Consider the following 21,776-nt stretch of genomic DNA (forward strand, 5'->3'; position numbering starts at 1 on the left):
AGGTTATGGGAACCCCCAAATTTATAGTCAAGTCAAACAGAAGCACAGTTAGCCTGGATTTCTGGGACTTGTGATTGAGTCTGAAGTAAGGACAGCCTTGTAAGGATAAGGGCAGAATGTAAACCAGACATTTTCCCTCTCCAGCTCAGGAGCAAATGGCAACCAGTGATTTTGACTACCAGGAGCCATTAACCAACCAAGTTAAAAATATATGAAGCATTAATTTAACAGCAAGGTAAAAATGGACATTTAACCTGAATCATAAGTGACGTAAGATCTCGCTCTTTCAAAAACAGACTGGTTTCTTTCTTAATGCTCTTGGCCAATGCTTCATTCCCTACACCTTCTTCCATGGAAAACAGGAGCTGGAACAAATATGCAGTGTCGGCTGACTGGAGTCTTTTAAAAGGCCTTCTCTGGGTTGGGCAGTTAGGCATGTGCATTCCATTGGCACAGTGAACCAGAGATTGTGCGTGTTCTCTTTTTGTCTTTTTCCAAATTCCCAGTTGACAGACCTTAAGTGATCCATAATCAGTCCATTATTGCAAGGTAGATTTGGAGAAGAATTTTCTACTGAGGTTGTTTTGTTACAGTGAAACAAATGACTGACATTCTGTGTTTCGGCCACATAGTTCTTCTGGACCCCTGGGCCTCAATGCTTTTGAAGAGCTCTTTTTGACTTCACAATAGGACCTAAATGTGATGGAATGTCAGTGTCTTTGCAACACTTGCTATTTTGTTTCCTTGGAACCACAGTGGTATAAATAAAGCTCACTTCCTGGGTTGTTTTGTTTCAATCAAAGATACTGTCCCAAGGCCAAAAGCATCCTCTTTTTAAATCACTTTGCTAGTAAAAGAATTAGCTTTCTTTATAAGAGTTCTCTTTTGCATTTATTTGCTACTATAATGATTTCAGAGTGCTTCCACCGTATTTTACCACTAACATCAATTCTTGAGCCAGTATGATTGTCTGTATTTTAAAGCTGAGGAGATGGAGGCCTGTATTGGGTGAGTGATTTAAGCCCATGCAGATGAAGGTGGAGGCAGGCCTGGGACTCAGTCCAGTGTTCATTTCCCATACTGCTGCCATGGAAAACCATCCCTTACCTCTTCACTCTCACTAGTGCAAGGAGTGGAGAAGCAAAATGAGACTGTACTCAGTCAGCAGCACACACATAAATAAAAATGTTCTAATTAGAAAATTTTTATTTATGTGTTTTTGTGTCATGTGTTCCCCTGCTAGAGCTTGGAGAACATTGAAATTAGGAAATTTGCACTTACTAAAACAGCTCTAGAACGTTTACAGAGTAACAGATCAGCAAGTAGAGCAACTGCTCTAACAAGTGCAGGGTTGACTCTCTCAGCAGTGACTGCTGCTGACCGGTAAGTCAAGAAAACTTCTGTAAAAATGCCCAGTATCTGAGCATAGACACCAGTGAAGTATAGATAGAAATAAAACCAGAGGCTTTAAAAACTCCCTTGCCCTCACAGCGGGGTTCCAAACTGATTGGAATCTGTGAGACAGGCAGTACGTATGATACAGCAAGAGGTGGCCACAGCTAACTGTGAGGCTGAGTGAGTGCCCACAGCGAGCCACAGGGTGAAGCATTCTGTTGTCCTGTTTGCTGTGTTCTCAAATGATCAGTGATCACTGTGATCACACACTTCATAATCCAATCTGCCTTGCTTTTGGGGGTCAAACTTAGCACTCCTGGGAAGGAAACAGCAAGAGCCAATAAAACAGAAAGGAAGAGAAGCTGGAGATCATTCCTTCCCCTTGCCAAGCCTCCCCAACCCTCCCTGAGACATTGTTTTGTCTTTATAATAACAAAGCAACAAGTCAAGAGGTGACATGTTTTAGAAAGAGCTCTCTGGCTACAGTATGGAAATGGGACTAAGAAGGGCAAGTTAGGAGGCGATTTCAGAGTCCTCCTGCCCAAAGATGACATGGGCTTCACCCAAGACAGTGGTAGCAGGATTGTAGAAGGGGCTAGTTGGTAAGAGACCATTGAATTTGAGGGAATAGAGGAAGAGAAAGTTTATGGGTTAGGTGCCTGCCTTAGTCTGTTTGTGCTGCTGTAACAAAATACCTAAAACTGGGTAATTTATAAATAACCTAAGTGTATTTCTCACAATTCTGGAGCCTGGAAAGTCCAAGATCAAGGCACTATAGATTTGGTTTCTGGACCTTGAACATGGTGTAGGAGTAGAAGAGCAAAAGGGATAGAAGGAGAGAACCTACCCCTTCAAGCCCTTTTATAAGGCACCACATCCCATCCTTGGGGGCAGAGCCCTCATAGTCTAATCACCTCCTAAAGGATCCATTTCTTAATATTGTTGCACTGAGGATTAAGCTTCAACATGAACTCTGAAGGGGACACAAACATTCAAACCATAGAAATCAATGCCTTAGCTCTTGATGTTGCTATCAACCTGAGATTCAGGGATCCAGGAAGAGCAGGTATGGTATCTAGGTGCCGGAGGAAATGGTAGATGCAGTTTGGGACATGCTGTTTGAGTTGCTTACACACATCTTGGTATATACCCAGGAAGATGTTGGGGAGATGATTCTGCAGCTTGGGGTTAAGGAGCTGGGCTCACCATATATAATATACACAGAGGTGGTAGGTGAAACCTGAAGCATAATGCTCAGGATGTCACCTGAGCACAGCATATGCTTGAGTAGAGAAGGTACAGGGCCAAGACTGAACCCCAATGCTTAAGGGGTAAGCTAGTGTTAGGAGCCTTCCATGGTCTTAATACCTTTTTATCTTCAGTTAAAATGAGTACTTCTTTCCGGGTACAGTGGCTCATGCCTGTAATCCCAGCACTTTGGGAGGCTGAGGTGGGACAGTCACTTGTGTCCAGGAGTTTGAGACCAGCCTAGGCAACACTGTGAGAGACTGTCTACACACAAAAAAAAATTTGCTTGGTGTGGTGGCACGTGCCTGTAGTCCCAGCTACTCAGGAGGCTAAGGTGGGTTGCACTGAGCTATGACTATATCACTGCACTCAGCTAAACTACAGAGTGAGACCCCGTCTCAAAAAAAAAAAAAAATACACACACACACATTACATACATACACATTTTTGCAAATATGTGAGGCAGAGTGAGTGCCCATAGCAAGCAGCATGGTGAAGCATCCTGTGGTCCTATTTATTTATAAACATTAATCAATGTTAAAAATTAGTAATTTTTTTTTTTTTGAGATGGAATCTTGCTCTGTCACCAGGCTAGAGTGCAGTGGTGCAATCTCAGCTCACTGCAACCTCCGCCTCCTGAGTTCAAGTGATTCTTCTGCCTCAGCCTCCCGAGTAGCTGGGACCACAGGCACGCGCCACCATGCCCGGCTATTTTTTGTATTTTTAGTAGAGACAGGGTTTCACTATATTGGCCAGGATGGTCTCGATCTCTTGACTTCGTGATCTACCCACCTTGGCCTCCCAGAGTGCTGGGATTACAGGTGTGAGCCACCGCACCCTGCCAAAAATTAGTAATTCTTTTATGTGCTTGGCTTGATGAACTTTCCTTTCTATAACCAATTTTTACTCTCTTTTTCAGTGAGGCCAGTTTATGAGTTGACAATTGTAGACCAGTGTCCTCTCTTTCAAAGAAAACATACACTATTGCTTGTCCTGGTTATAACTTTTAAACCCCTTCTCAATCCTCACCACTCCAGGGTGGTCTTTCAGACTAGATATCCTCTAGCTCCAGCCACAGTTAATAAGCTCAAAGCATTGTGGGAAAGTGGAAGTAGTAGAGACTCTATCAGTCATTTGTTGTCTGTAACATTACATGTGTGAGGAAAGTTAGGTTAAGTGAAGTAACAAGGCCAACATTATGCTGTCAGTTAGATGTAAACGGAGGAATAGAACGTGGATTTTCTAACACCTAGTCGAGTATTCATTTGATCAGGTTGTGCTGCCTCATAGTGCTGATCCTTGCCTGTATCTCAGTTATGGTTACTTTCCTTCATTTGAACATCTAATCACATTACTACATTTCCCTCATCCACCAATGTAGTTCTACAGAGAGGCAGAGCAGCTATTTCTGTTATTAACTCATTTGATATGGCTTTAAATATACCTATTTCATTTGATCTGTCTTTTGATATGTTTGTCTCATTTGATATACCTTTGTTCACTCATGCTTTAGGTGAACAGTTCGACCTCACATATCCAGAGACTATGAAAATAACAAGGCAATCATGCAAAAGTGAGTTTATTATGGCAGTCTTAGGGATGCTTGGATGGATGGATGGATGGATGGATATAGGTGGATGGATGGACTGATCTGTTTATTTCATATAGGCACCCAGTAAATGTGTCTGCTATCATTAAGGCCAAGGATTGCTATTGCTCTTATAACTACTTCCCACCACACATACACACACACACACACACACACACACACCCCTTCTGCATTACCACCCACCCATCCTCCCACCTTCTTTTCCTTCCCTTTTCCTCCCTGCCTTCACCTACCCTGTTATTCCTGTCCTTGATGCCTTCTGGTGGATTGACCTCTTAATAAAAGATTAACAAGAGGATCAAATACTTTGCATATCCATTAAATTATTAGTGAATTTTGTAAACATGTGGCTGCTTCAATTATTATTTTACGAAAAAAAGATCTCTTATATTCACTTACCTTAATAGTCACCAGATTTTTAAAATTTCTTCATATTTTGCTGTTTATCCCTTTTTTTTTTTTCGGAGACTTGGTCTCACTTTGTCACCCAGGTTGGAGCTCAGTGGTGTGCAATCATGGCTCACGGCAGCCTTAGCCTCCTGGACTCAAGCAATCCTCCTGCCCCATCCTTCTGAGTAGCTGGGAGTACAGGCAGGTGCCACCATGCCCAGCTAATTTTTAAATTTATTGTAGAGACAGGATCTCACCTTGTTGCCCTTGCTGGTCTCAAACTTTTGGGCTCAAGTATCTTCCCATCTTGACCTCCCAAAATGCTGGGATTACAGGCATGAGCCATGCCTGGCCATATTGCTATTTAATAAAGACGAGCTAAACCTTTTCTAGACAATCTGGGGGATCATATTCTCTCTCCCACCCAAATCAGGATGCTCTCCCACCCAGGGCAGGATGTACCCTTGTTCTGGCTATCATGTCAACCTTAAGTATTTAACAGGCAGGCAGGATGGAGGAATTCAAGGTAACAAGCAAAATTGATACTTAAATATTTAGTATTTATTATAGTAACATGAATTATGAACAAAGCAAATTTGACACATTAAGATTATATTTTTTGTGTTGGTATGTTTTCTAGTATATTGAGACCAACAGTATATTTAATTTGTGTACTCCATTTATGTTCGTTTTAAAGCAGTAAGAACAATTATTCTGTTTTACATGAGTATAGTTTTTTTGTGGTTATATATATATGTGTGTGTGTGTGTGTGTAACAAAATTTACTTTTTAAACTATTTTAAGTACTTTTTACTTTTTTAAGTATTTTAACTATTTTTAATTCTGTGGCATTAAGTTCATTTATATTGTTGTACAACTGTGAGTACAGATTTTAAGTCATGACCCTCTGCTTGGATGACAGTCATATCAGACCTGTCTGCATCATAAAGCTTGACTGGGATGATAAGACATTGCATCAAAAAGTAGAAGTTACCTGCACAGGTTAACTTTTTAAAAATGTTGCATCAAGATATTATTTTGCCTTCACAGCCCTTTGCCTTCCCTATGGGCCATATGGTAAATGATTAAGGAAAGTTACATTTCTATTTCACTATACTTTCTAGTAACAAGTCATGTGATACATGGTGAGAACTAGCATGGAAATCACTAACTTTGGTTTAAAACCAAACCTCCTAATATCAAATCTGGTATTTGTTTATAGGCTTATATTTTAAAAGCAACCTTTAAAGGACTGATTTTAGATAAAACTACTACTCTGTTAATAAATTACCATGTTTAGTGCTTACTTTGTACCTGCTGCTGTGCTAAGCATTTGATTTGTAGTTGCTTCATTTAATTCTTAACTCCATTAGGTAGAAACCATTATTAAGGTTATTATCCCTATTTTACAGATGAGAAAAGTGGTGCTTAGCTTATCTAAGATCAAGCAGATGGTAAATGACAAAGTTAAAACTCAGTCTTAACCATTCTGCTACCTTTCCTTCCAAGTCTCTCACATTTTCATCAGTTTTAGGGTAACAATTAGGCGTAACAAAGTAACGCATTGAAAACATGTGATACTCCTTTTTTAAGTCATTCAAAAAGAAGGTCATATACGGTAGTATGGTTTTGATTTATTTTAACCACGTTTTAATGGGTATGTCTGGAAGAAAAGCCATGTAAAACACTATCATTTAAATGCAGATTGAACTTAGGTTATTCATCTCGTTATTAAATTGTTGGTAAATGTTCTTCATAAGAGGCTGTGCAAGCAGGATGTACCCTTGCTCTGGCTATCTATCATGTCAACTTTATTTAATAGGCAGGCAGGATGGAGGAAGCACTTGTTGATTCTGTTTCACTAGATGGAATACTGAGCAATGAGCTAGGGAAACAAAATAGATCTCATTTTTAAATTGTCTCTTTTAGTTTTTCTAAAAGATAGATTGTAGCTTTGAGAAAAGGAGAAAGCTGTCACATTCTATATAAAACTCCTTTTTTATATAGCTCCTTGGAGAGGCTATGTAGCAGATGGCTCTTAGCTCTGTTGTGAATGCTGGGTCTGCTTATGAGCTTGAGCAAGTTTGTTTTTCCGAACCTCAACTTTTTTACCTTTACAGTTAGCTAATAATACCTACTTCACCAGGTACACAGTAAATGTTAGCCTTCCCCTATCTCTACCTCCCCTTTCCATTCAACAGATAATTACTGAGACTTTTAGTGTCAGATTCTGTCCTGCACACCAGACTCTTCTAAGAGCTCAAAGGCTGAGGCAGGAAGGCATCAAACCAGATATTTGTGATACAGTTTAATGGAAGCATAATAGAACTATCAGTATTCCCTAAATGCTAAAGAAGCATGAAGGACTAACTACTTGTTTAGGGCCATAAATAGGTTAGTAGTGTTTGTTTTAAACATCTTTTGTGTTTAATAGTCACTTAACACTGAACATTAAACCTTTGTATTTTATGGTCAGAAGTTAGCTCAAGCACTAGGCTGATTTGCAATGCATGACAATTCGATTTTGTCTTTGAGTTAAGAGTACATTATAGCAGATGTACAGTGATCATTATCAGAAGTTACTGGTTTTATGAGATAAAGCTATCTAAGGACATGTAATATTGTCAGCTCAATCAAAGCTCACAGCATTGTGGAATTAAGACATTTGTGAAACACCTAATATGTGGTAGGCTCTCAGGAGACTAGAAAGGTCCCTGCCAGAGTTCAGGACAAGTGGGCACAGAATGATATGATGTGCAGCATCCTTGTTTGGGTGATACCTTGATAATTCCATTGGTCCCAGTATTGTTCTTGTTGCATTATACTAAAGTTAACTTGTGAAAAAGGGAATAATTGTGAAATCATAATTTGATAAGATATTAAGGTCACTTTGGAATGCTATGGCATTTATCCAGTGATCCAGCACTGATTCAGAGTGACTCTCAGTCATTATAATGCAGCAACTCATGCTGAATTTGACAGCAGTTCTCCATTCAGATTTGTGAAATGTCCCATTTGGTGAGTAAGTTGGCAAATATAAATTTTTCTCCTTTCTCCCTGAGGGATGAAGACTTGGCCTCTGCTTCTGAATTTCTGCCCCTGCCATGGGGTGATGGAAATGCCTGAGGCTCTGTCCCTGTCATTTGCTTTGCCACCCTTCCACACCCACCGTGTGTGTGTACCAGTGGTGTTCATAGATCTTTCTAAGAGCTAGGCCTTCTTTGTACCCTTGGTTCCTAAATGGGTGGTGAAACCTGATCTGCTATCCTTCGTTTATTCAACAGTGATTTGCTAAATATTCTTGGTGCAGAGAGAGACAAGACTGACCCAAGAGGAGTGGGCCCAGGCTAAGGATTTGATGCCACTTCACACTGTTATCCATTAATTATTTATTCACAATGTTTTTAAGTGGAGTAGCAAAGCACTCTCTGGAAAAAGAGTAGCAAAAGAGCTCCCTGGGTCCTCCTTTTGCCAGTTTCTGACCTGAAGGAAATAGACTTGTGATATTTTCTTCCAACCACATTTAATACCATCCTTGAGAAAGGTTCAGTAGGGGTACTATTTTTGTTTAATCTACTTAAGTTTCCAGAGATTCCAGAGATCTTTTAAATATCCCATTGATGAATCCATACATGGTAGCTGCTATAACATCTAGGACCTTAATGTAGCCCATGAAAGAGACATTGGGATAGATCCCTGGGACAGCGATAAATGAGATACTGCCCCAGCCCTCAAAGAATTGGAGGCAATAGCTTCACATATATTAATAAACAGTGTAAAAGAAATATTAGTAAATGTCTTCCTGGAACACAGATGAAGGAGCAGCAAATTCAGCCTGTGCTGGTCTGGATGGCTCATAGAAGTGATTCCACTTGATCCAGAATGGGACAGATGATGCAGTGGCATGTTCTTCTTTTAAATCTATCTGTCACTTATGATTTCGAACTTTTCAAACTGATGAAATGAGAGGCTTTAATTTTACATAGGCTAAAGCCTTAAACTTAAACAATTGCCCAAGTCAGGGTGAATGAGCATGATACTGCAGTGATTCCTGCCATACCTGCCAAAGGAGGTCCCAGTGAGACTACACCTTTAACCGAATTCAGGCCCTTTGACCAGAGGTTCTTGACATCTTGCTAGGTCTTTCCTAAGATTTAACTATCCCTACAAGCTAAATATGCCCAAATGGAAAATCATGCTCAAATTCCAAAATTGTATAGTAGTTCTTTGCGGCACTACCAAAAAAAAAAAAGTTTGTTTTCTCAAATCCGTCATCTCTCTTGACCAGCAGGAGACAAGAACATCAAGAGTAAGATCCTCTGGGGCCTTTTGTTTTTCTATCAGAAAGCTGATTGCTGCTGTATGGTTCCTTAATCCTCAGTCACTTGGGAGCCATTCCTTATATGTCCTTCATTGGGAGCCTTCTTTTCAGGAGGAAGTTCTTATTTGAGAGAATTCTCAGTGTTATACTTACCTCCAAATCTTCCAGAATACCCTTTTATTTTTAGGTTATCTTGGAATTGACTTTTTAAGTTAAAATACTCAGGTCTTTTGTCCTTTCTCTGGAGAGAGAATGTTTTTGAGGGGGTAGATCAGCTAGTTGTGTAACGCTCATTAGCATAGCAAGCTGGCGGACACACTGACACAGGCCGCCTGCCTCAGCAGCTGGGTTGGTCAGAATTGCTGTAACAGTCTTTGTCCTCTTTTTATCCTGCCTAATATGGACTATTTATGCTATTCTAAGAAGCACTGTCATTTAGTATTTCACATTTCATTCTTCCAGCTTGGTACTTTTGTGTTCTGCTGAGGAGGAAGAAAGGTGCTAACTTTAGTTATAGTTTCTAAAATTAGTTTGAATGATTTGGTTTTATCCTGAATAAAAAAACTCGGCTACATTTTGTTATTTATTTTATTTGACAGCAGTGCCTTCACCCTGAGATGATAAATTGTCATTATGAGAGAGCTGTCATTGAGTTCTACATTTATATCTTCTCAGCAAAATATTCATCTGGTTTAGGTAAATGTTAAATAGGAGAGAGGAATGAGATACATTAGTAAGTATGCTGAAAAATGTTCAATCCAACTCAAAGAAATGCCAAATAAAGCAACACTAAGATTCACGTATGGAATTAGTAAATATTTTTTATGATGATTTCTAAATCTTGTAAGGTGTTACTTATATATTGTTGACAGGAAAGAAAATTGGTATAACCTTTCTGAGAAATAATTTGATGCTGTATATCAGAGGCCTTAAAGTGTTTATGCTCTTTTGACCTAATTCCTTCATTTTGAAAGTACATGCAAAAAAAAAAAATCATATGACGAGTACAGAGATGTTTACAACATTATTAGTAATAAAAGAAAATTGAAAATTTAGTAGGGGAATGATTTTGTAAACTAGGACATACCCACGTGTGAACTATATGCTTCCATCAAAAATGATACTTAAAGAAACTTCATAACAATATCAAAAAAGCCTGTGATATATAAGAGGCGAAAACAGATCTCAATATTGTGCCATTGAATTTTACAATGGCATAATTGTATAAAACTGGTAGGTCAGCAAAAATGAAAAACTGGACAAAGAAAAGTATCCCAAATGTTAAGTCTTTCACCATGTTTCCCCTGTTTAAGAAGCATACTTTCAATTTGTTTTTCTCTCTTATATTTTTCTCTTATATCAGTGGTACTCATATATAATGCTATCTTATTCTCCATCAAAAATTCAGTGTTTATATTTTGTGCCTTGTAAGCTATGGTTGTGATGAAGTTTTATGTGTAGTTTGTGAAAGTGATTTGTTTCTCTCCCAGGGTAATAGTTAACCACTTCTGTGAGAAGTCAGAAGGTGGTATGTTTAATGCTTTATTTTTAAATAAGTTATCTTTTGTGTATTTCATAAAATTATCATATATGTTGGAAATTTTAGAACCATATCAGTGGATAAATTATCTTGCAGTCTTGTGATGCATAAAATATAACAATATGCTTGTGATTTCTCCTTAGGAATTTTTCAAATTGAGACTAATTGCAGAGGTTCCAGTTGACCAGCATTCATAGGGTAAGTAACATCCTGAATTGTAAACACATGGTAAAGATAATTACAATTAAGTTGGTAGCTTGGGGCAAATAAATACTGAATACTTAGTATGTAAAAGAAATTACTGTTCTTACAGATGTTTTGAGTAAAATCTTTCTGAGGTTTTAAAACCACTTAATAAACAGAAAATTAGATCTGTATGCCTTTTAGTAAAATGCCACCTTCCTACCTTTTGTGGATTTTGTATACAGGAAAGTATATGTGTATGTGATATTTGTCATTTTTTAACAGTAAAATCTAAGGAATATAATGACTGTCCATGGTAGACTTAGAGTCCATGTCTGTATTTTCCTGATTTTTGTTTAAGGTAGGATTTTTAATGCATAGATTTGGTTTGCCCTATTTCTGTTAAGTAAAAGATGGCCATACTTTCTTTGAGTAGGTGCGTCAGAAATAAACAAGCCCTATACTCCATTGCTTCCTGCAAACATCATTCTTCTTTTGTAATTGTAGAAGATTAATCTTAAGTTAGCTTATAGCATTGCTTTTAGCTTTGACACATGAAGAATCTGTACACTGTATTAAATAGCACAACTCTCTGATGTTCTGAATACAGCTTGAAAGTGTCACCCAGCTCTGAACATACAGTCTAGGTGAATCAGTGGTGAGGACAGGGGATCTGTCACCTACTACAGTCTAAACATCCTTCTTTTTTACAGATGAAGGTGAAGATCCTTTGACATCTTAGGTATATTCATGTTTCCATTCTGACTCATTGAGTTAACTATAAACTTTTTAAAATTTTATAATTTCAACTTTTATTTTAGATTCGGGGATACATGATCACGTTTGTTACAAGGGTATATTATTGCATGACACTGAGGTTGGGAGTAAGAATGATCCCATCACCCAGGCAGTGAGCATAGTATACAACAGGAAACCTTTCAGCCCTTGCCTCCCTCCCTTCCTTTCTCCTTTTGCAGTCCCCAGTGTCTGTTGTTCCCATCTTTATATCTTTGCGTATCCAATGCTTAGCTCTCACTTATAAGTGAAAAAATGTATATAGTTTCCTGTTTCTGCTTTAGTTCACATAGGATAATGACCTCCAGCTTCATCCATGTTACTGCGAAGGACATGATTTTATTCTTTTTTATAGCTATGTAGTATTCCATGGTGTATATGTAACACATATTCTATTATTTTCTTTTTCTTTTTTTTTTTTAACTTTTATATGAAGTTCAAGGGTACATGTGCAAGTTTGTTACATAGGTAAACTTGTGTCATGGGCGTTTGTGGTACATATTATTTTATCACCCAGGTATTAAGCTGAGTACCCGTTAGTTATTTTCCCTGGTCCTCTTTCTTCTCCCACCTTCCACCCTTTGATAGGCACCAATATGTGTTGTTCCCCTCTGTGTCCATGTGTTCTCATCATTTAGCTCCTACTTATAAATAAGAACATGTGGCTTACAGAACATTTGGTTTTCCGTTCCTGCGTTAGTTTGCCAAGGATAAGGGCCTTCAGCTCCATCCATGTCCCAAGGACATCATATCGTTCTTTTTTTATAACTGCATAGTATTCCATGGTGTATAGGTACCACATTTTCTTTATCCAGTCTATCATTGATGGACATTTAGGTTGATTCCATATCTTTGCTATTGTGAATAATGCTGCAGTAAATATACACATGCATGTGTCTTTATAATAGAATGATTTATATTCCTTTGGGTATGTGCCCAGTAATGGGATGGCTGGGTTGAATGGTATTTCTGTCTTCAGGTCTTTGAGGAATTGCCACATCATCTTCCACAATGGTTGAACTAATTTACACTCTCACCAACAGTGTATAAGCATTCATTTTTCTCCACAACCTCGCCAGCATCTGTTTTTTGACTTTTTAATAATAGCCTTTCTGGCTGATGTGAGATGCTATCTCCTTTTGTGGTTTTGATTTGCATTTCTCTAATGATCAGTGATGCTGATTGTTTTTTCATATGCTTCTTGGCCATGTGTATGTCTTCTTCTAAGTAATGTCTGTTCATGTCCTTTGCCCACTTTTTTATGGGGTCGTTTTTTATTGTAAATTTGTTTAAGTTCCTTATTAGACCTTTGTTGGATGCGTAATTTGCAAAAATTTTTTCCCATTCTATAGCTGTTTACTCTGTTGATAGCTTCTTTTGATGTGCAGAAGCTCTTTGGTTTAATTAGATCCACTTGTCAATTTTTGCTTCTGTTCCAATTGCTTTTGGCATCTTTATTATAAAATCTTTGCCCCTGCTTATTGTCCTGAATGGTATTGCCTAGGTTGTCTTCCAGGGCTTTTATAATTTGGGATTTTATGTTTAAGTCTTTAATCCATCTTGAATTAAGTTTTTGTATGTGGTGTAAGGAAGGGGTCCTTTTATGTATATGGTGTAAGGAAGAAGTTTTAATCTTCTGTATATGGCTAGCCAGTTATCCCAGCACCATTGATCAAATAGGGAATCCTTTCCCCATTGCTTATTTTTGTCTTGTGGAAGATCAGATGGTTGTAGGTATGCGGTCTTATTTCTGGGTTCTCTATTCTGTGCCATTGGTCTTTGTGTCCGTTTTGTACCAGTACCATGCTGTTTTTGGTTACTGTAGCCCAGTAGTATAGTTTGAAGTCTTTCATTTCAACCTTAGAGAATCTGTTGATTATGTGTCTTGGGGATGATCTTCTTGTGAAGTATCTTACTGGGGATCCCTGCACTACCTGAATTTGATGTTGACCTCTCTAGCTACCTTAGGGAAGTTTTCATGGATGATACCCTGAAATGTTTTACAGGTTGGTACCATTTCCCCCCATCTCTTTCAGGTAAACCAATCAGCCATAAATTGAGTCTTTTATATAATCCCATATTTCTGGGAGACTTTGTTCATTCAGAAAGGCCATCTTCCAATTTTGAGATTCTTTCCTCCGCCTGGTGTCTGCTGTCTTCCTATCATTTGAAAGGAGCGAGTGTGATTCACAAGAGACTGCATAGGGACTAGTTTTGTTCTATATATTATGGCTTGCTTACTGTCGGGTGGGGGGTGGTCAGGAAAATATTCTTATAAACAACAAAAAGTGATGGAGAAGGATTTGAGCTTGCCTTCTGTTTATATCTTCTCTGTAAGAATTATCCAGCCACTGGTGGCTTATGCTTGTATTCATATTACAAGAATATGGCTGTAACTTCTTTTATTTTAAATAGATTTTAGAAAATATGGTAGCTTACTAAAAACATCAAAAAATTGAGAGATCTTTTCCTAAAAAGAAAAATATCTACACTAAATATGTGATATAGTCTATAACTGCCAGGAATAAGTAAAAGTGAAGCATTATTCCTTAAAGTTTAGAACAACTCAGATTTCATCAGGATTTCTATAATTTTTCCCATGGTTTTAACTCAGTCACTTTTTAATTTAATCTATTACTTGCTAGTTATAATTATTTATTTTATTTATTCAATAACTTTCTTCAAGGGCTTCAGATGATTAAGGTAATTCTCTTAATGTTTAGAGTATTTGTAATTGTTTCCCAGACCCATTATCACTACAGCTTTGGGTCAGAAGCGCCGGAATGGCAGTTATGCAGCTCTCTTCTCCTTTGGTTTCTCTGTATTATTTTACGATGATGTCAGCTTCTTTCCTTGAGTTCTGATTTCTGTGTTCTAGAAATACTTTGCTTCCCTTTACCTCACTGACCCTGCTTCCCTATCCATTTTCACTCTTCCTTGTCTATTTTATAGAGGGGAGAGTAATTCTGTCCTTCACTCACTAAATTCTTTCTCTCAAAGAATTCATTTCTGTGGCACTGACCACCACTTAAATCTTCATGACTTCCTACAGTGGGCTAAAGATGGCTGCTAAGGCTTAGCAACTCTGGCCATCAAGAGGTGGACTTGATTTCCCCACCCTTTGAATCTGGTTGCCTGTGGTAGGTTTTTTAATCAATAGAATGTGGCAGAAATGGTAGGGAGTAATTTCCAAGGCTGGGCCTTAAGAGACTTGTAGCTTCTGCTTTTGTGTGCTTGAAACATTCCTTCTAAGATCTTAGTCTCTTCGCTGTGAGAAAGCCAGATTAGCCATATAGAGGTCTGGCAAGGCTCCTGGTTGACAGCCCAAGCTGGGCTCGCAGCCAGCAACCAGTAGAAGCACGAGTGTTGTGACTGAGGCACTTTGGACCTTCTAAGTATTCCAGCATTCCAACCGATACCATGTGAACTGCCATATCATCCCATAGAATCATGAGAAATTATGAATTGTTACTTTAGTCACTAAGTTTTGATGTGACTTGTTACACAGAATAAAGAACCAAAACAAAAATTTGTACCTAGACGTGAGATGCTGCCATAACAAAAAGTCTGGCATTTTGGCATTGAGACCAGGTGTCAGTAAAGGCCTGAAGGGCAGTTAGAATACTATTGCTATTGGAGCATGTAAAATGGTACCCTTGTTTTATATTGAGAAAAAAGTCAGCAAGACCATCACCTACAGTAACATGGAACATAGAAAATGAACCTAATGAACTTGTGGATTTAGCTTAGGAGATTTTCCAGCAAAATATCAGAAGCTCCAAGTGATTCCTTTAACTTCTTCTTTAATTCCTTTTTTTTTTTGATACTATGATCAAAGTATTTCAAGAAAGAGACCAATTAAAGAAGCTATTTTGATTTTAAGTAGACTTTAGAGGAAATATTTCCAATCCTGAATTTTCTCAGATGGTAAATCTGATTCTCATCCCCAGCTCCAGCAAAAGTACTCAAAGAAAGAAATGACCTCAGGTCCAAAGATCAGATCCAGAACATTACTCCCACTAAAACTTGCTCTCAAGGTAAAAATAAAAGCAAAGGCATAGCTGTAAGACCCTTTATTAAAACTTCAAAAAGATTTAAGGCAGTGCCTCATAGAACCTCTCAGCTAGATGGCAGGACTTCTAATAATTTCAAGGGCCTTGTCCCACAGCATCCTGAAACTGATTTAGATGACAAGATCCTGGACTTCAAGCCTGAATTTGATGCCCCAGTGGGATGAAGTTTTTTGGACAGGGTTAATGTGCTTTGCATATAAGAGGAATGTAAATCATTTGTGGCTAGAGAGTAGACTCTGGTGGATTAAGCATGGCTGCGGACTCTTTGTCACTCCTCCCATTGAAAGGTGGAGTCCACTTCCCTTCCCCTTGAATCTAGACTAGCCTTTGACTCCTTTGGCCAATAGATTTTGGTGGATGTGTCACTGTGTAGCTTCAAGCCTATGCCTTAGAAGAGCTGCAGCTTTTACTTTTGTGCTTGGAATGTATTATCTTAGAACCCACCCACTATGCTGTGTGAGGACACTCAAAGAGCCACATGGAGTCTCACGTGAAGGAATTACCAGCCAGCAGTTAGCACCAACTACCAGCATAAGGAATGAGGACATTTTGTACCTTCCAACCATCTGGAAGGTGTGCCAGCCAACACTATGAAGTAAAAGAACCTCCAACAGAATCTCAAGAAAGAAAACCTTTTCTTAAGCCATTAAGGCTTGGAATATGCAGAACAGTTAGCAAAAACCCTTCCATCTCTATTGCTGCTGAGTTCTTGCCTCTCCCTAAGGTAGGCTCTTATCACCCTGAATACACCCTAAAAATTTGAATGGTTGGGGGATTTTTTTTTTGCTGCCTTTTTCATTTTTGTACATTTAATTATATAAATCTATATTGTGCACCATGTGCTAGAAACTAAGATACTATAATATCATAGGATCAAAATCTGAATCCACTTGACTCCTACCTCTCTGTGGACCTCTTTATCTGATGTTGCTAGGTGGTAATGAATTTTAATTTCCTTTGACTATTTTATTCTTTGCTTTCTTTTTAAACATATTGTAAAATTTGCCCTTATTATTTCTCACCCACATGATTGAACTAGCCTTTCGGCTGTTCCCTTTGTTTCTAACCCCTCCTCCTGCAATCCATCCTGCATGTCTCCATAGCTCAGTGACTCACTGTTCTACTGCCTCACGTTCCTGAGTCTCTAAAGCGTTCATGTGGAGATGGTAGCTGTTACTGTGTAGTCTGCAGAGGGGAGAGAGCATCCTAGATGTCTAGTGCAACTTTCAAGAAGACTTAAAAGATAGGCACTTTTCTCAGACACTTTATTGCCAATCTATCCTGTAAGCTTTCTCCTCCTGGGGAGATTTGGGGGGAAATAAAAATGTCTGGGCTCTCCTAGACCAATTGACTTACTCTGCGGGAGTAGGGCCTGGGTTTAGGTTTCTTTTAAAAGTGCCCCAAGAGGTTCTAAGGTGAAGCTGAGATTGAGAATCACTGTCTCAGATTTGTGATTCTTGAAAAGTGGTCCTTGGACCCGCAGCATCAACATGAACTAGGAACTTGTTAGCTACACAGTTCTTGAGACCTACTGCCTACCTTACGAATCAGCAGCTCTGAGGGATGGACTCATCACTTCATGTTTTAATAAGCTCTTGGTGATTTTTCTGTACATTAATACTAGAGAACCACTAGAGAAAAATCTTTCTTTCTAGGTCTTAAAACTACATCTGAGTTTGGGAAGTGTGTTTGTTACTTGAAAATCACTGTACTGACAAGATCTGAAAGAACTGGAAAGGGACATAAGGAAACTGGTATATCAGGTGTTATATCTGGTGATCATTTAAGTACTGGAAAAATGTTTAATGCTTGTCATTAAATCTCTCAAGAGTTGTTAAATGAGTTACTTAGTATAAACAAAAGGGGCAAATTAATCAGAGATACTGATGCATTGTTTCCTAGAGAGAGAACTCAACAAAAGGTAAATTGAAATTTCAGTTAGATATATGTTAGTCCCAAGAAACATCTTGATGGGAAGTAGCACTAAACATTTTGAAGGGATATAAGGTGATTTTTAAATCGATTTTCAGTGAGAGTAGTGTAGAGAACCACTGTTTGAAATTGTTCCATGATAATCCCTGCCTGGGGTCAGAGACAGATGTTTGAAGCCGCATCCACTTCTCAGTATATGACTCTAAATACCGTCTGATCATCATTTGTTTATTTTTTCACTTGTTATTTTGGAAATGCTTTCAAAGTAAAATAAGGACTACTGCAAAGTAAAGATGCCTAACTTCAATGCTGATGTTACAGTCTTAGAGACTTTGGAGTGAAATTGTGAAGTGAATTCATGTGTTTTGAAAAAGCTTTTATGACTTCTTAATGAGGTTTAAAAGCTGTAAGAATGGGATTAGAACCGTAAAATCCATTACTCTTAACATTTCTTTGGATTGATTTAGTGTGTTTGTATATTAGAAATAGAGATCTTATTTCGATTGAATCACCATTGTTTACTAAAATATGGTCTGGAAACAATTTCCTGGACACAAGACAGTATTAAATGGCATAATGACAAAGGATAGCTATGCTCAAACTCTCTAGTTAAGTACTTCATATAGGAAAATTAGCATCATTTTATATATAGGAGTGCTGAGACATTTTATGTATACTGAAATCCAGATGCTATATATTTAAATATTAAGTTTTAGTTCAGTAGAAAATATTTAGTAGGAAAATGCTTAGCTGAGAAAGTATATTATATTATATGTAATGGAAGACATTACAGGAAACTAGCTTTGCATCCTTATTCAAAAGATTATAATAGAACCCAGTTGTAATGCAGATATTGGGGCGAGTTGGGAAAGAGCGCTAAATAGCTTTTTCTTCAGCTTTTGAGAGATCTAAGACTGTGGCATAGTTAATTGAATTGACTGAGGCCATGTGGTCTGGTGTACATGAGGTTGGGATTTGAGTCAGAGGACTTAGGTTCCAGTTGCAACTTTATTTCTTGCTGGATTTGTCACCTTTGGCAAGGCAAATTCTTTGGGCCTGCCTTAATTTCTATGCATATAAACATAAAGAGCAGTACTATTTATATCAATGGCTTGTTGTAAGTATAAAACAAATTAATGTAAATGAAACATGTTTTGAAGGTAGAAAAACAGATATTAAATTATTAATAATAAAGTAGAAAGTGTATTTCTAATATTTAAGGAGAACTATATAAGAAGAACCATCATGGCTAAGTAGCATTTTTGAATTATGCAATAAATTCTTTTCTGGCATGTTACAAATGCAGCCGCTATAGAAGAATATATAAAATGTTTCACACATCAGATGCCTTTATCATGGTCAGTGCACATAAATGCAGTTGTGTATTATATGTTGTAAGACTTTTATAAAGGCTTGTGAACTGCGAATGAGAAATTTATACTCCACTGGTACGATGTAATTATGAATTGCTGTACAGCTAGGTTGTTATACACACTAACTGTGCTTTCTAACCTGCAAAACAATTTGATGCTGGGTGGTGATTAATTGTAAAATGGGCTTTGCACATGACTTGGTAAAGCCAAAATAAATTTATGCCCAACTTTCTGATATTTGAAATGACAAGTTTACAAGGTTATTGCTAAAAATATCTTAAATACAATTTGGGGTCAGTACTCTTAGCAAGATTTGAATTACTTTTTAAAAAGGATTGTATCTTCAGGGAAAATATAAAACCTCCCTAGAAACTTTTTTGTAAGGTTTCATAGGCACTAAAAGATAGAATTTTTAAGCTCAATTAAAAACAAATTTTAAGATTTTACAATTTTCTTACAGTTTGAATTATCAACATATATGTAATTTAACTATCACAAATTTTTGAAGTATAAATGTTATAAATGGCTTTTATTAACCTCTAAATTAAATCTAATATAAAACTTAGCTATGTTTAATAATTACATAATTTCAAGTAATTTCAGCCATATTTCTGAGCTGTATCTGAAAAAGTATATTAACTTGTCACTTTTTCTAATGAGATTGGTAGGCTGAATTTTAGGTGCACTGAGACTTGTTTGGATAGATGTTTGGTTTTAAATATGGGTACAGAAATCACATGGTATGACAACCCATCTGAAAAATGCAAATAAGAACAACTGTGTATGAGGAATGAGTGAGAGAAATTAACATATGTCGACTACTTAGAAAAGCTAAGTGTTCATCTAAGTGTTGTAGATACAGAATTTTAAAATATGTTGTGTTTAAATTTCTGTAGGAACTTCCCTGTAATTGAAAGGAAGTTCAGGGAGTGAATGTGGTTTAATGAACATGGGTGGGGCCCTGTAATACAGCTTTGCCGCATGTGCCCCAGTGTGAAAAGTAAACTGATCTATGAAAATCTAAGCCAGGCACAGTGGCTCACACCTGTGTTCCCAGCATTAGAGAAGCCAAGGTGCAAGGATTGCTTGAGGCCAGGGGTTTGAAAATCTATTTGCCATACCATGTCTTATGACAGAGAGGGTTTCTGGAGACAATATCGCCAGTTTGTTTGTTTAAATGACTACAGCTATTTCAAGATATTTATGTTTTCTCATAGAATGAAGACAAACACAGAGATGGTGTGTCTAAGAAACTTCAAAAGGTGTAGACCTCCTGACTGAAGCATATCGGATTTATTTAATTTTTTTCATTATAGTAAGTATAAATATTTAAAACACATTATTTTGGTCAATGTTGACTTGTACTCTTGTTGAATAAGTATTCACTCTGTCAAATACCCGTTTTCATTGTTAGAGCTATTGTTGTTTTCATTCTTCTGCAATTTCAGTTGCATATCTTAAATGAATGGAATTTTTAGGACCTTTGAGGGGACAAATAAAACATGAACTTAAAGCTGAAAGAACCCTTTGAGATTATCTGCTTCACTCTTTTTATCCATTACAAGCAATTCCTTTGCAGCCTCCCTGGTGACTGGTCATTTTATTTATCAAGATTCTGCTCAGGACACGAAGCTGAACTGTTTCACAGAGCAGCCAGTTCGATAACTTTCCACCACAGATTGAATCAAAATATGATATTCTAAAGCTTCCACCTACCTGGTTCTACCTAGGAGCAAATCTACTGTTCTTTCACCTGTGAGGTTGTTGCACAAAAATGTAAAGATAAATTCTTGGGCTCACCTAGTCATCTGTTATCTCAGCTGAATATCATCAGATGCCTGTGTTCCTCTGTAGGAAATGGTTTGTAAACAACAGCTTCTGGTTGCTTTTTTGCCCATTTTATCTTTAACCTATAACTGAGTATTGGGTTTCAGTATTGTAATCTCACCAGGCAGGCACAGAAGGACTTCTCCTCCTTTATCTGGGTTCACCTGTTAATATGGCCAGAGGTTATAAACAATATTTCAGCACAACAGCTATCACATAATTAGCTGAAAGTATGCATACATGTCAACTAAAATCCTAAAGTATTTTTCACATGTTCTTGCTTTCGTCCAGCAGTGTTTTCTACCATCCCTCACACCCCTGGCCATCTCATATTTATAGTATTTTGAGGTCTAAGCCCAGAACTTTCTATTTGTCTTATGTAATCCTCTCATTTTGGTTTTGTCTTACCTTGACACACAAGTATGTAAGGCAGAGAGGTGAAGCAGAATGAGAAGGATTGAGAGTAAGAAATAGACCCTAGACCCACTGGCTGGGCGTGGTGGCTCATGCCTGTAATCCCAGCACTTTGGGAGGCCGAGGCGGGTGGATCACGAGATCAAGAGATTGAGACCATCTTGGTCAATATGGTGAAACCCTGTCTCTACTAAAAATACAAAAAATTAGCTGGGCATGGTGGCGCGTGCCTGTAATCCCAGCTACTCAGGAGGCTGAGGCAGGAGAATTGCCTGAACCCAGGAGGCGGAGGTTGTGGTGAGCCGAGATCGCGCCATTGCACTCCAGCCTGGGTAACGAGCGAAACTCCGTCTCAAAAAAAAAAAAAAAGAAATAGACCCACTAAACTAGAGTGAAGGAGAGAAGCCCTGGAGGGGTGTATAATCCACCTGAAGGTCCTAGGAAGAAGTTGAATTTATATAATGTGATGCCCAGAAAGGACACAAGGAGAAAATAGTGCTCCAGTCCAGCAATTAAGCACAGAAATTGTGGAATGCCCTAACAGGTACAAGGGCATGAAGCTGTAGGGTTCAGGGTCAGAGATGGTAAGGAATATGCTGAGGATGAGACTTATTAACAGGGAGCAGGGACTCTGTAATGGTACTCTAAGGTTCAAGGCAGGATATCAGACCCCAGA

The 21,776-nt window shown here is 38.0% G+C and overlaps 1 protein-coding gene across 2 annotated transcripts in view; it reads left to right on the forward strand.

Annotated features, from left to right (window-relative positions):
* Nucleotides 1-20,140, forward strand: part of LOC105725684 (leucine rich repeat containing 8 VRAC subunit B) — a 39,756-nt gene extending 19,616 nt beyond the window's left edge. For both annotated transcript variants that reach the window (XM_012464822.3, XM_012464821.3), the window contains exons 2-3: nt 10,647-10,701; nt 20,077-20,140. In XM_012464822.3, coding sequence (XP_012320245.2) covers nt 20,078-20,140 — 63 coding nt within the window. In that variant the 5' untranslated portion in view covers nt 10,647-10,701; nt 20,077. The remainder of the gene's footprint in view (nt 1-10,646; nt 10,702-20,076) is intronic.
* The last annotated feature ends 1,636 nt before the right edge of the window (nt 20,141-21,776 follow it).

This window comes from Aotus nancymaae, unplaced genomic scaffold, assembly GCF_030222135.1.
Source record: "Aotus nancymaae isolate 86718 unplaced genomic scaffold, 86718_ANA_hifiasm-v0.15.2.pri h1tg000007l, whole genome shotgun sequence".
Taxonomy (NCBI): domain Eukaryota; kingdom Metazoa; phylum Chordata; class Mammalia; order Primates; family Aotidae; genus Aotus; species Aotus nancymaae.